General features: G+C 36.9%; 8 protein-coding genes across 8 annotated transcripts; all 8 read right to left on the reverse strand.

The window, feature by feature from the left end:
* Positions 1 to 649: 649 nt before the first annotated feature.
* RO3G_13995 (uncharacterized protein) lies at positions 650 to 906 on the reverse strand (the record flags this gene model as incomplete). Its single annotated transcript, XM_067668579.1, has 2 exons — positions 650 to 805; positions 844 to 906. The coding sequence occupies 2 exons, from the start codon at positions 904 to 906 to the stop codon at positions 650 to 652; spliced, it is 219 nt and encodes a 72-aa protein (XP_067524680.1).
* A 994-nt stretch (positions 907 to 1,900) lies between these two features.
* On the reverse strand, positions 1,901 to 3,189 carry RO3G_13996 (uncharacterized protein; the record flags this gene model as incomplete). The annotated part of the gene is made up of 4 exons (XM_067668580.1): positions 1,901 to 1,931; positions 1,989 to 2,091; positions 2,167 to 2,619; positions 2,715 to 3,189. 4 exons carry the CDS (start codon positions 3,187 to 3,189, stop codon positions 1,901 to 1,903), a joined length of 1,062 nt encoding a protein of 353 aa, XP_067524681.1.
* Positions 3,190 to 4,104: 915 nt separating this feature from the next.
* On the reverse strand, positions 4,105 to 4,557 carry RO3G_13997 (uncharacterized protein; the record flags this gene model as incomplete). Its single annotated transcript, XM_067668581.1, has 4 exons — positions 4,105 to 4,192; positions 4,232 to 4,319; positions 4,378 to 4,450; positions 4,540 to 4,557. The coding sequence occupies 4 exons, from the start codon at positions 4,555 to 4,557 to the stop codon at positions 4,105 to 4,107; spliced, it is 267 nt and encodes an 88-aa protein (XP_067524682.1).
* A 1,026-nt stretch (positions 4,558 to 5,583) lies between these two features.
* On the reverse strand, positions 5,584 to 5,784 carry RO3G_13998 (uncharacterized protein; the record flags this gene model as incomplete). Its single annotated transcript, XM_067668582.1, has 1 exon — positions 5,584 to 5,784. The coding sequence occupies one exon, from the start codon at positions 5,782 to 5,784 to the stop codon at positions 5,584 to 5,586; it is 201 nt and encodes a 66-aa protein (XP_067524683.1).
* A 607-nt stretch (positions 5,785 to 6,391) lies between these two features.
* Positions 6,392 to 7,595, reverse strand: RO3G_13999 (uncharacterized protein; the record flags this gene model as incomplete). Its single annotated transcript, XM_067668583.1, has 3 exons — positions 6,392 to 6,795; positions 6,848 to 7,345; positions 7,394 to 7,595. 3 exons carry the CDS (start codon positions 7,593 to 7,595, stop codon positions 6,392 to 6,394), a joined length of 1,104 nt encoding a protein of 367 aa, XP_067524684.1.
* Positions 7,596 to 7,918: 323 nt separating this feature from the next.
* Positions 7,919 to 9,763, reverse strand: RO3G_14000 (lysyl-tRNA synthetase; the record flags this gene model as incomplete). The annotated part of the gene is made up of 4 exons (XM_067668584.1): positions 7,919 to 8,236; positions 8,322 to 9,437; positions 9,501 to 9,633; positions 9,696 to 9,763. The coding sequence occupies 4 exons, from the start codon at positions 9,761 to 9,763 to the stop codon at positions 7,919 to 7,921; spliced, it is 1,635 nt and encodes a 544-aa protein (XP_067524685.1).
* Positions 9,764 to 9,900: 137 nt separating this feature from the next.
* On the reverse strand, positions 9,901 to 11,574 carry RO3G_14001 (uncharacterized protein; the record flags this gene model as incomplete). The annotated part of the gene is made up of 4 exons (XM_067668585.1): positions 9,901 to 10,616; positions 10,669 to 11,170; positions 11,217 to 11,352; positions 11,408 to 11,574. 4 exons carry the CDS (start codon positions 11,572 to 11,574, stop codon positions 9,901 to 9,903), a joined length of 1,521 nt encoding a protein of 506 aa, XP_067524686.1.
* A 567-nt stretch (positions 11,575 to 12,141) lies between these two features.
* RO3G_14002 (actin) lies at positions 12,142 to 13,482 on the reverse strand (the record flags this gene model as incomplete). The annotated part of the gene is made up of 5 exons (XM_067668586.1): positions 12,142 to 12,372; positions 12,431 to 12,566; positions 12,618 to 13,291; positions 13,346 to 13,411; positions 13,462 to 13,482. 5 exons carry the CDS (start codon positions 13,480 to 13,482, stop codon positions 12,142 to 12,144), a joined length of 1,128 nt encoding a protein of 375 aa, XP_067524687.1.
* Between the last annotated feature and the right edge of the window lie 629 nt (positions 13,483 to 14,111).

Genomic DNA, 14,111 nt, shown 5'->3' on the forward strand with positions numbered 1-14,111 from the left:
TTGTACATAATAAACACAACAAATGAGCCTAAAGATTCATAACTTACTAAGTAATTTATTCTTTACTTTGAGCTCACCCATATTATCCTCCTTTTAAACTCATACAAGCCATTCTCACATTAAAAGCCTCCTAATTTTGAATTCATTGAATGAACTCACTACTACCATTTCCTTCTTGTTTGCTTTCCTTGGTTATCTTTTATGCATTGTTTGCCTTTTTGAGATTGACTGATCATTCACTTTATGCCGGGAAAACGTGTCACTCGTTACACCAAATCCCTTTGTTACATCGTTTGCTTCTACACTCGAATTATATCTCATGATCCTCCATTGCTTTGTAAATAATGCCATCATCAGATTGTTTACTTTGGCTTCTTCATGTCTTGTTTGAGCATTTTACTGTACTGAAAGAAACCGAGTTCATCTGAAAATATCTGATGTTTCGCCTAAGCTCCCCTTTGAGGTGCTTTTTCCTAGTGACAAAACGTATCATCGATGAAGAGAATGCAAAAAGTTGCTATTCTTTTTCATTTTTGAGTTCTTTATTGAAAGATTCAAATACAAATCAAAGTGTGTTCAAGGTATCAGATGAGAGATGGTTTTTGCTGTGAAACGCTTACTTTATTATTAAAAGAGTTTTTCTTGTTGGTTAGGAACCTTTAAAGTATTGAATTTTGCTTTCCTGTACTGCCTGTGTGAATAAAGTCTGAAGGAACTGAAAGTCTTTAGGGAACTGTCGTTGATAGAACCTCATCCGTGCCATAATATCAAATGTGTTTTCTAATTTGTTTTCGTATTCAATTATCTTTAAAGCAATATGTTTAAATAAATTAAATTTGATACCTTATAAACATTCAAGTGAGTAGACTTGATTGCATAATGAACCTTTGTAAGACATTTGATCATCTTTGTAAATCTCAATTGGTGTAAAATACTTGACCTACTAGATTTTCCACTCTCTAGTCATCCCCTCTTCTTTCATTAACCTGTGAATCTCAATTTATCTTATTATGTATAGATTGATGTGATAATAACTCTAGCACATTAAATTTTCTTTTACAAAATACGCTTTTTTTTTTCTTGACAAGAGCCTACATTTACAAGTTCAATAGTTTATTTTTAAGTTCATTAGACAGTTTATTCAGTTTGATATGTTTTACAAAAATAAGGCAGCCTTCTTTATTTATCACACAATAAGAGTATTACACTAGGCTCGTCTTTGATCCATTTAGGAAAATAAGGATATGTAGAGCAAGAGTCATCATCTAATTTCTTGTGACTGGAATCTGATGGTTACATTTCCTCCAATATCCACAATGCTGGCTCTTTGCAGGTTCGCGATAACCTTTAAATGATCTACCAACCAATAAGAAATGAGAAAAAGTCATTGGCATAACTCTTTAGCTTCAAATAAGTTTCAGGGCACTCAGTGGAAATAGTGCACATAGAAACTTTGGTTACTTACAGTTCTATATTGTGAATTCTATACAATCAATCCTAATCAAGAGAAAAACCGTCTTGTGTAGCATTTGTACATGTTTCTTTTATTATCACAGCACGTTTGGTATTGTACTTAAGATTGAAGAGCTTATTTGCTATTGTGAAATTGTTATTTGAACATTTTGTTCTTTTAGCTTTTGAATTTATAATTTAATTACACTGCTGTTGACGTTGGTTCCTGAAAAAGTATAGACTCCGATCAAGTTTGGAGAGTTGTTTTCATGCAAATGATTATCGAATTCGACACTTTATTTCTAAAGCAAAAGGTCTCTTTATGTATTACAACCAGTACAACTTAAAAAAAAATAACAGAAAACTGCATTGGATGCATAAATCACAGCAGCAAATATCAAATAAATTTTAATGCAAACAAAAAAAAAATGTTACCTCTCCTGCTTAATTAAGGGACGGAATAGTTGCTGGCATTTGTACTATACATGATATAAAAGCTTAAATATACATCATTCTAGAATCACTTTTCTTTTTACCTTGATTTTTCTCGTTTGATAGCATCAATCTCTCGTCTTAAACTGTTTATTTCATTCTCCAAATCATAATCACGACGCTTCAATAACGAAATATATTCAACAGCTATTACATGTCTATGCATCAGCAAACTACAAATGCAGTAGATGGAGTCATTTCCCACAAAATGATTGAACTCACCTTTACTAAGAATTTCCCATTTACTCGTTTTCATATCCTTTTCAACAGGTAAAGAATCACGAAGCTCATCAAACAAGCCCTTCATCTCTTTTCGCCTCTTGCGTTCGGCTAGCTTATGACTCACTCTGAGTGCTGGGCTGCGGGAATAAGGTGTTTCCTTTCGTGGCTGTCCATCTGCCTCTGCATTTTCTGATAGGTGCGGTAATGAATGGCTATTTCGGATGGACACCAGAGGCATAGAGGCTCTCCTGGCAGGAAAATAAGGCTCTGCACTTTCTATCAAAGATGCCTTATGTCTCATCACCGATCCACCTTGATAATGTTCAATCGAGTGGCGTGGCAACTTATCATGTAAAGGCTCTTGAGTTAACATGGTTGGTTGAGGTGGACTGGAAGGTGCAGAAAATGTTTCGTACCGAGGTGATTCTGGAATAGTAGCAGGAAATCTGAATGCTAAGGAGAGAAAGGAGTTTAGGAACATGCGCATGTTTCTTTCACTTTTTTTTTTTTTTTTTTTTTTTTTTTTTTTTTTTTTTTTTTTTTTTTACCTTTGTGTTTTGATTTTGTTACATGGTTATTTCCGACAGAGTGACTGGGGACTGAACCATAAGAAGGTTCGGTGATTGCAATTGAGTGTCTTCGTTGAAAAGGGTCATAAAATGAATTGGATGGTGGTGGCATTGGAAGTTTATTATTAGCAGATCCATTGGTTAAAGAGCGTCGTCTGCTTGAGGTATAACTTGATCCTTCATGGTTATCATAGTATCTTTGTCTAGAGAACGCTGAAGGGGAAGGAGAACGAGAGGAATAATCAGTAGTAACAGATCCTCTGCGACTCGGTGTAGCTGAGTTTGGTAGTGGTAATATTTCAGCAGCAGAAGGACGACGGCTGGTATGAAATGCTGTAGGATCTGTTATGGATCCTCGTCGAGAAAAGGATTCATAGAATGGCTGATGAGAGTTTGGTTCCAGAGGAGAAGGCCCTGAAATAGGTTGCCGTAAGTGAGGTTGAGAGACTGACATGTCTGACAATCTGTGCCGAATAAAATCATCTGAGGACATGCTACTGGTAGCAGCCATAGATGGTAAATCCTTTATTGATGGAAGACTGGGCATATCTGAAGTAAATGAAAAGAAATAAGATCAGCACCCGAAAATATAGACAAGACAACACTTTAAATGTAACATACTATTTTTATTGTTCATTGCTGTCTCATCATCAACCATCATTCTGTCCGAAACATCTTCTTGCTCTTCATTTACTGATTGCATCGGATTAATCATTGGCCGTAACATATCTGCGACTGGTAAAAGGGTATGTGGACCTTCTGTATTGACTATTTCCATGGTAACTAATAATAAATAAAAATGCTAATAAAAATTTTTTTTTGGAATAAAAAAGGAAAGCTACAATGATGTTTATTAATGATGAAAAAAAAAATAACTTTTTGAGGGTCGGCTTGAAAAAGTCCCTCCCTTTTTTTTTTTTTTTTTTCTTTCTCTCGTTTTAATACTTTTAAAGGAGACAAGAAAAAAGTTTTAGAAATGATTCGCATATTTAAATAAATTTATGCTGAAATTGACAAAGTTGATTCGGTCACTTTTCATATCATGTTACTTTCCAACTTTTGTGTAGAATAACCATCAAAAACCAATATTTCCTTTTTCTTCTTCTTTGTGCTTGTTTAATAAGCATGCAAACATGCAAAATGATTCCAACCAGCTTCCATGATAAAAAGTTTTTAGTATTTTAATTATCTAATTTTGCATTTATGATTTGGATTTACAAGACTTTCTGTAGGACAATTGGATGCATGGTTAATTGTTTTGCATTTTTTAGAACATCTATTGTACGCTAGTTGTGAGGAAAACGTCTGTTAGAAAGAACTTTTGATAATGAAGCGGTTGGGAATAATTTTGATAAAATATAGCTTTAAATTATGTTCTTTTGGCTTGAACGAACATAGGCCTTGTTACAACCAGACGACCTAAATTATAAACAAACATTATTGAGGAGACAAGTTGACTAAATACAGTAAATTTGTATGGTTTATCATCATCATACTTTTGTTTCCACGTCCAGCAAGCTTTATCTAATTCGCTATTGCCAGCCATGTTTCCAGCCAGTGTAAGATTTCTGATGATTTGAATTTCTAAACTACTTTTATCAACTAGGATGAATTCACTATGATGTTTAGTAAAACGACTTACTATTCATCAAGTTGAGAGGATGTCTTGTTTGTCTATTATTGAACGAGCTTACCATCTGTATCAAAATGTTTACCTAATTTATCAAAGCAGTTTATACATATATGCATATTAGATAAAGATGTATTTTTATGAGATCAATTGGGAAAAGAAAAACCAATTTACAATTCGTTCATGATCCATAATAGCATCAATGCCGCTGTAAGTCAAGTAATTTGAATAGCTGCTGTTAAAAGTGAATTTTTGCAGAATATCAGTATTGATTACAGGTTACATAAAATGTAAGTATCCTTCTTTACTAATTATATCGTGAGACATTGTAACAAGCATTCGCGTCATGAGAACTTGTTCTCTATTTCTTCTTGTCGGATGCTTTTCTTACTCGATTTCATTGTTTTAATTCCGCGTCTCTGTAATAATCCAAAAAAGGAGATATGATGTGAGGATAAAGATCAGTATAAAACAAGCATGTTAATTCTTTTAGTCACTCGTTGGCAAGCTCTGTACCAATTAGTGACATTCCAGGTAGTCTTTATATAAGGTGTCCTTGATGGACTTTATTAATTCATCAGCATGTCTTTCTGTACTATTATCAAATATATCAAAGTTATAGTAACGATTGAAAGGAAGCCAGTTGAGTCGTTTACTTTATCTAAGCGTATGTACTAGGAGATCTAATTGATATTGTAACGGCTCACTTGGGTTGCTAATACAAAGAGAGTGTAGGCTCACAATCTGATATGGGTACAGAGCATTCGAAGGTAGGTAATAGTTTTAACAGAAAAAAAAAAATTGACAGCGTATTTTCCACTAGTTCATATCCATTAAATACTTTGAAATCACTGATGCTAATCAATCTCCTTTCAAAATCTGCAATTATGCGAGACGTGTTTGCATCGTTCAATCCTTTGGAGAGGCTGTATTCAGTGCATTTTCAATAACTTTATAAAGTGTCTCAATCTTTTTTTCTTGATTATAGTAATTTTTGTGTAAAGTCATACCAAATTGAAATAAAATCATCACTTTAACTTTAGAATCTTTGAAGCCAGACACTACACCAATGATGAAAAGAGTGTCAACATTATTCCTTGTTAAAAGCAAAAGGGTCTTGTGAGTATATAAATATTTCCAATTAAAATCGATACCGTTTTGTGAATTTTAAAAGATAATTAATAGGCTTAGTACCACGAGCATCAATCAATCCTTTGCTCATACAGGAATTGTACAAGCTCTTGGCCTTGTTGAAGATCTGTTTGTCTGTTGGCTTTCTAGATCACGCAATTGATTTAAAGAGAAACGCTTACAGTTATAAAAGCCTTTAAATGGGGTTAAATAGAATACAACAAAGAACTTCCTTGCTTCGGCTATTGAGAATGGAAAAGTGCTTACAGAAGGCTTTTTGTCAGGCATTTTATGATCTTTTTTCCAATCGCAACATGTTTTTGAATATATTTAACTAGTAAGTAAAATCATGTATATCTAACTAAAAGGTTTATATACATGTTGGTAAAAACCACGGCGTGAGTCAGCCATCATGGTAATACTATAATAGAGGATTGACACCATTGCAGCTTCTTTTTTAACGTCACGAGCGTGTAAAAATTGTGTGGCTGTCAAGACACATTCAAGGGTCAAATGCAAAGATGAAAGAGCAAAGGGTAAGTCAATGTTCTCTTTATTATTAAGTGCAGCTTACATTTGTTTTGTTACCATCAGGAAATGAAAGCGAATGGTTAAAATATTCTTTATAAACATATTAAATGTAGATTGCCAAAATACATAAAATAATAAAGAAAAAAAAGCCTGAAGCAAAAAAGCTTTTTTTAAGACTAACCTTTGTCTTTTATCCTTGCGGTTGTAATGTTTAAGTCATCCTATCGCTTTTTGTCATTAATCCATTCAGTTTGTAAAAGAGTCTTTTCCCCCAAAATATTGTGTATATAGAAATCAAAGAAATATACAGAATTATAGTCATATTTATAAGAATTTTATTATTCTGTAGCTGCACGCACACTTTCTAAGATTCGTACTCTGTCAAGAATGCCAACAAACCTTCAGGTAAGGCATAATCAAGACTTTTTTCAGCAATCAATGCCTGAGCTTCCTTGATGACCTTGATGGCTTGTTCATATATCTCGTTTTGCTTTTCTTCATCCAAGACCAAATTGGCTTCATTTAAATACACTTCTGCCAAGTCAGCTAGTACTTGAGGTGTCAATTTGTTTTCTTTAGTAAACTCTTTTTGAGCTAATTCGAGATACTTTTTGCTTTCTATAATGGCTTTATAGGCCTTTTCCTCTTCTTCACTTAATTTTGTTTTTTCTTCCTCTTCTTCCTCATTCATATTGTCTAACCAGTAGTGTGCAGTCTGTAACTTACATAAGCCAAGACCAAATAAAGCTTGGGCATTTTCAGGTTCGTCTATTTTTTTTTTATTTAATTCATTATGCATCATAACAGTGTTTTCTTTTACCTTTCAAAATCTTTTCCAACGCTTTTTCTGACCATCCGATAAACTTATCACGAGATTCGAGAGAAGAGTATAAGGCACCGTGATTCTGAATAATATCAGCCAGCTCGATAGTTGCTTTGGAAGACAAATTATCTAGCACTTTATCGGCAGTATCTAGTGCACGGGTGGCTAATTCAGGGACGTTTTCTTCATCTGATACCTGACTAGCAGCCTTTGCAAACCAGACCTTAACAAGTGCCAATTGAACTTTGGGTGCCAACTCGGTATTCTTCTCTTCTTCCAAGTGACTTTGGCTATCAGTCAATCTTTCCTCAGCAGCCTCCAGATAGGGTTCAAATTCTTCGTCTTCTGTTAAGCGGCCCAATTCATATAAAGCCACACCATAAGCGTAATAGAAACTGGCAGGCAAAGGACTATCTGAGTCCCAGTTGCGAAGAATACGATCGGATTCATGGATTGTTCCACGAAGTAAAGGTAAAGCTTCGTTAGGATCAACCTCTAAATACAATTGTAAGAAAGGATCGACAGAATTAAATCTTTTTATACCTAATTTCTCTGTAGCACTTTCCAAGAGGGCAGCCGTTTCACCTAATTCATCGCCTTCTTCTACTTCTTTATCAATAACAATTGTTTGAGCATTCTCCGGGATCTCGTTTGGCTTTGCTGATTCTTCTGATTTTGCCTTCTTGTTGGCTTTGGACATAGCACTACTCTTTAAACCTCTCGGTCTCTTCTTTTCTCCCGTCATTTTTGCTTTTCAATAAAGAAAAAAAAAGTGTGGCCTGACATGTCAAAAGAAAAAAAAGGTCCCTAAAAAATGGCTTGCAGTCACACAGAGTTTGAACATCTTGTACTCAACTATAAGACTGCAAAGGAACACAGACAAACACAGCATAGATACCTTTCTGTGGCCTTGTTGACCATTGTTAAGCTTACGTTATAAAACAAATGAACAGGCATTCACATTGAAGGACATTGTTTTGCATACATTTAAAAGTAACGTTTACGCTTTTCCACTAGGGAACAAAACTAAATTGTACAAAATTATTTATTTTTTTTATATAAGCAAATTTAATTGCTTTCCTCAGGCTTCATAGCAGGGAACAAAAGAACCTCCTTAATGTTATTAGAGTTGGTCAAGAACATAGCAAGACGATCGATACCCATACCCCAACCACCAGTGGGAGGAAGACCGAATTCAAGAGATTGACAGAAGCTTTCATCAATCAGTTGAGCTTCATCATCACCAGCAGCCTTGTCTTCAGCTTGTTGAGCGAAACGTTCACGTTGATCGAAGGGATCGTTCAATTCGGTATAAGCGTTACAAAGTTCCTTGGTGGCAACGAACAATTCGAAACGTTCACAGATACCAGAACGATCACGGTGTTTCTTAGCCAAGGGAGACATCAGTTGAGGGTGACCAGTGATGAAGGTAGGTGAAATACAGTTGACTTCGAGGTATTCACCAACCAACTTGTCCAACAAACGAGCATTTTGTACGAGGTGCAGAACAGTCAATCTTGTGCTTGATACAAAGGTCAGACAAGAACTTGTTGGTTTCGGCAGTGTGAAGTTGATCTCCAGGAGGGAACTTGACGTCTAATTTTTCTTCCAAAGTTTGAATCATATCGAGACGCTTGAAGGGAGGGCTAAAGTCAATGTTCATCACGGGGCCATCAGGTCCGTGAGGGTGATATTCAATTTCATATTTACCAAAGATGCTCTTGACTAAGCCAGAGACAAGTTCTTCAGTCATGTCCATGAGATCATACATGTCGGCATAAGCCATATAGAATTCACAAGTGGTGAATTCAGGGTTGTGTGTCAAATCGATGGATTCGTTACGGAATTGACGACCGATTTCATACACACGGTCAAGACCACCAACAACCAACATCTTCAAGTACAATTCAGGAGCAACACGCATGTACATGTCCAACTTCAAGTCGTTGTGGTGAGTGACAAAAGGCTTGGCAGTAGCACCACCAGCAATTCTGTTCATCATGGGTGTTTCTACTTCAAGGAAATTACGTTGATCCAAGAAGGAACGGATGTAACTAGTGGCCTTGGCACGGATTTGGAACTTTTCACGAACATTGCTGTTCATAATCAAGTCAAGATAACGTTGACGATATCTGAGTTCCATATCTTTGAAACCGTAGTTGGCCTTGGGCAACATACGAAGACAGGGAGATAAGAGGGTCACCTTCTTGGGGAAGATAGAGAGCTCACCACGCTTGGTCTTACCAGGTACACCAACAACACCAATGACATCACCACGTCTCAAGAGATCATGGATCTGGCTATAGTCATCGCCTTCGTTATCTTGAAGAGAGGCCATGACTTGGATCTTGACACCTTCACCGTGCAAATCGTAGAATCTCAACTTGGCACCAGAGGCACGCTTGTTGTGAATACGACCGGCAACTGAAATAACTTGATCATCCAAACGTGCACCAACTTCAATGTTACCAAACTTTTCAATGAATTCAGGAAGGCTCAATTGAACTTGGAATTTGTGAGGGTAAGGGTTAGGGCTGGGGTTTTCACGAAGCTTGTTGATGGCCTTGGAACGTAATTCAAAGTATTGCTACAGAAACATCGCATATCAATACGCACGCACATACAAGATACTGGATTGTTTGTATCTTACATTAGGGTTCAACTCTTCCTCACCTTCTTCAGCACTCTTTTCCTTGGGTGCAGCTTCCTTGGCAGGGGCGGCAGCAGCCTTAGCAGCCTTAGCGGCTTCCTTTGCACGAAGCTTTTCACGTCTCTTGAGCTCACTGTGAACATGAGTTAATAAATCGATCTATTAAAAAAAACCTATTTTATAAAAATACATTACGACTTGGAGATCATTTCTCCCGTAACGGGATCCTTTTGGAGGTTCTTTTGTTCAACAGATTCAGACATGACAAAAAAAATGAAAAAGAGGAAGAGTTTTTTTTTTTAAAAAAAGACGCAAAAAAATTTTTATAAACGGACGGAGTTTCTTTATAAAAAACAAAGAGAAGGTTTCATCAAGATAATCTATTTTTTTATTCTTGTCTTTACTTTTGACGCAGTGCTCGAGAAACTTCGTCTAAAAGATCCCAAACGCATTCTTCTGCTACATATTCAGTGTATCTTTGACAGATGGGCTTCCACTCCTCCATTTGATCTGTAGGTGGATATTGAAACTCTGGGCCAAAATTACACGTCACCACGCCCCCTTTAAATACACTGACTGCTGGATAATACCCAAGAGTGCCATCATCCTGTACAGGCGGATCATCCGTCCACAGCTTATGTTCTGTACCGCTTTCCTCGCTGTTCTTATTTTGTTTTCTTCTCTTTTTAGCTCTCTTGGCTAGCACTGTCTCTGGTAAGCGGCCAAAATCTTCAAAATCAAAGAGGTCAGTAAACATCACCCCCTGATTGACTCCGTTCTTGTATACGGTAATGTAAGATCCTGAGAGTATCTTTGGCTCATAATTATCGTTTTCCTTTCTATAAGGGTCCGCCAGTCCCTCCATTTCTTTACTCTGTCGATAATCCTTTTCTTCAAACCATAAATGCTCCTTAAAAGCAATAGGGATACGTCTCCTTGATGCGCTTTTGAAGTGTTCCTTTTTTCTTATTGGTAAAGAGATGTATAGACCAATCACATCTCCTGTTTGAAATGGCTCACCAAATTTCTCGGGTCTGGAGCAAAATATCTTGTCACCCGTCTTGTCTCGATAACCATAACTGTAACCATCGTAACCAACAGGTGCATTCAAACAAGCTTAATTATCAAATGTTAGAGCACATGCTTAAATTGTATATCCTTTGTTTACCTTCTCTTCTTGCAAAACCGATACGCACATGAGGACCGTCTTCACAAGAGGAACCTGCGGCGTTTTGAATGACAGCCTCCCAAAACCAATTTCCTTCTTTTACACCCACATTGGCTCTGCACATGCGAAATCCTTTGTCGGTCGTGACCGTCAGACCATCCTTACTCACCGACACATACGGGCTTTTATCCGGCACACTGATCGTACAGCCACCTTCGTTCTCTGCTTGCTGATAGCCAATCAAGGAAAGAATCGATGGTTCACACGGTATGTATTTAAATCCGAATCGATTGAATGGATGATCTGCATTGGCTGTCCCAGGTGGAAACATGGCTGGTAAAGAGGTATACGGTACAGGCGATTGAGTGGAAGGCGTAGTGGTATTCGTTGAAGGGGATGGGCTCTTTTTAGGTTCTATAGGAGTTGTTGTTGCAGTTGTTGTTGAAGCTTCTGATTGTTCTCTACGTTTTTCTTTTCTAGAAGACGGCACTTTGCCTCCATGCTGTATATGCAGGTGAGAGGCTTGAAATTATAAGTTGTACGCGTACCTGAGATGTATTTGGTCTAATGTTCCACAAATTGGGTTCAGCTAGTCTAAAATCAGAGGCGGCTGATCTTTGTCTTTCATCTCTTGCAATAAAGGTGTCTTTTGATGAATAGAGACAGCTACCCAAGGTTGCCCACCTACGACACATGGCTCGTTTAGCTTATGTTCTCTTTTCATTTCTTTATCCTATACCAAGTAGATGTCCTTGATCTTTCTGTACATAAACTTGCCCAGTGCTTATCGACAAAAGGAATGATATCTTTCTTGTTGGAATAATACTCTTCTGGATGCCACTCTTCCATCAAGGTAGCATTTTTTCCATCAAATAACTCCCGGTGATCAATACCTACGCGGCACATGATTTCTTCAAGAATTAAATTGGCAATTGTCGTTGAGCAAATATCTTTCCAACCGGCCGTCGTTCGTTCAAAGGTCTCAACGTGGCTTTCGTTACAGTTGTGACATACAAAGGTATAATTGGTTGTAAATAAGATGCTAGGTGGATTGACGACTGATGTACATTCGGAATGAAACCAGTTTTTGCAAACTATAGAAAAATGAGTTCCCTTTTTTTCGTGTCTGTGTATTTTTTTTTTCAATTACATCGACATTGAAGTGTTACTTGTAATAAGTTTCTATCTTTTCCACAATAACAATATTTGTTTTGTGAATTGAGGGTATGTGTCTCATTCCATGCAAGATCATTACTTGTCATTTTTATATAAAAAAAAAAAAAAAAAAAAAAAAATAATAGAAAAATCCAATGATCAGCGTGACTTTATAGTCTTTTTCAACACCCACAAATAAGGATACTTTGATATGATGTGTATATTATTTATTTTCTTTTCATGCTTTTAATAAAAAAAAGATATATTTTGAGACAAAAGAAAAAGGGAGAGAATAAAAGTAAAAGAAAAATGAGTTGCTTAGAAACACTTTCTGTGGACGATAGAAGGACCAGATTCGTCGTATTCTTGCTTTGAGATCCACATTTGTTGGAAAGTAGAAAGAGAGGCCAAAATGGAACCACCAATCCAGACAGAGTACTTTCTTTCGGGAGGGGCAACAATCTTGATCTTCATGGAAGAAGGAGCAAGAGCAGTGATTTCCTTTTGCATACGGTCAGCAATACCAGGATACATAGTAGTACCACCAGACTATTGTAGAATGATTAACATACTTTTTATAATCCCACTTTTTTTTTAATCTATTTACCATAACGATGTTGGAATACAAGTCCTTACGGATATCAACATCACACTTCATGATGGAGTTATAAGTGGTTTCGTGAATACCAGCAGATTCAAGACCCAAGAGAGAAGGTTGGAAAAGAGCTTCAGGAGCACGGAAACTAAAAATAGAAATAAATAAACAGACTAATATACATTCAAGGATAATTTACCGTTCGTTACCAACAGTAATGACTTGACCATCAGGAAGTTCATAAGACTTCTCAAGGGCAGAAGATTGAGCGGCAGTTTGCATTTCTTGTTCAAAGTCAAGAGCAACATAACAAAGCTTTTCCTTGATATCACGAACAATTTCACGTTCAGCAGTGGTAGTGAAAGAGTGACCACGTTCAGCGAGGATACGCATCAAATAGTCAGTCAAGTCACGACCGGCCATATCCAAACGCAAGATGGCGTGAGGAAGAGCGTAACCTTCATAAATAGGAACAGTGTGGGTAACACCATCACCAGAGTCAAGAACGATACCAGTGGTACGACCAGAGGCATACAAGGAAAGGACAGCTTGAATGGCAACGTAGAAAGCAGGAGCATTGAAGGTTTCAAACATGATTTGAGTCATCTTCTCACGGTTAGACTTGGGGTTCAAAGGAGCTTCAGTCAAGAGAACAGGGTGTTCTTCAGGAGCAACACGAAGTTCGTTATAGAAGGTGTGGTGCCAAATCTTTTCCATGTCATCCCAGTTGGTGACAATACCGTGTTCGATAGGGTAACGAAGAGTCAAGATACCTCTCTTGGATTGAGCTTCATCACCAACATAAGAGTCCTTTTGACCCATACCGACCATCACACCTTGGTGACGGGGGCGACCAACAATAGAAGGAAAGACCTAAGAAGAGATGAATTAAAAACACGACATCTCATCTTGCAAAGAAAAACTTACAGCACGAGGTGCGTCATCACCAGCAAAACCGGCCTTACACATACCGGAACCGTTATCGATAACAAGCTAGAGAATAGTTTAGCAAGTAAGTAAATAAGAGTACTAGTAAAACTTACAGCAGCAACTTCGTCTTCCATTTTTAATAATATAAAAGTATAGAGAAAAAGAAGAAAAAAGAAATGAGAAAAAGAGAGAGGGGAAATATAAAATAAAAACTAAAAACTCCGTGACGCAGACACGTTCTATTTTATTTTGATTGGCAAATTAATTTCTTTTAATAAACTCCTTCTTTGAAACTTGATTTCCGAAGTTTGTAGAAATCGGAGTTAATGTGTTTGCGTCAATGTGTGCGATGGAATAAAACGTGCTTTTCATTTAAACTTACTGTTTCCAAAATATATTGTTTCCAAATCAAGCTGTCACTTTTATTTTATTCTTTTAGCGCTTTTCGTCTTGTATAGACACGATTCATATAGATTTCCTACTTTGTATTTGTAACAACGTGCACAAACAGACCAGCGACCAACTTCAAAATCTGGTCAGAAAGTACGACCATTCAGTGTCAAGCTTCTCGTTGTTAGTCACTAGTTGCTGGTTGTTGGTCGCTAGCATTTCCTCTCCTTCCTCTTCTCCTTTCTCCTCCTTTTCTTTCTTTCTTCTTTACATGAGCATGTCGCAAGAAACTAATGTTGTGTGCAAAATGTGCTCTATGGGTTTTAAAGCAAAGTATATAAGTTATGCCTCTGCAAACACTTTTGATGGTAAA

Source organism: Rhizopus delemar, genomic scaffold (genome assembly GCF_000149305.1).
Source record: "Rhizopus delemar RA 99-880 supercont3.13 genomic scaffold, whole genome shotgun sequence".
NCBI classification, from domain to species: Eukaryota; Fungi; Mucoromycota; class Mucoromycetes; order Mucorales; family Rhizopodaceae; genus Rhizopus; species Rhizopus delemar.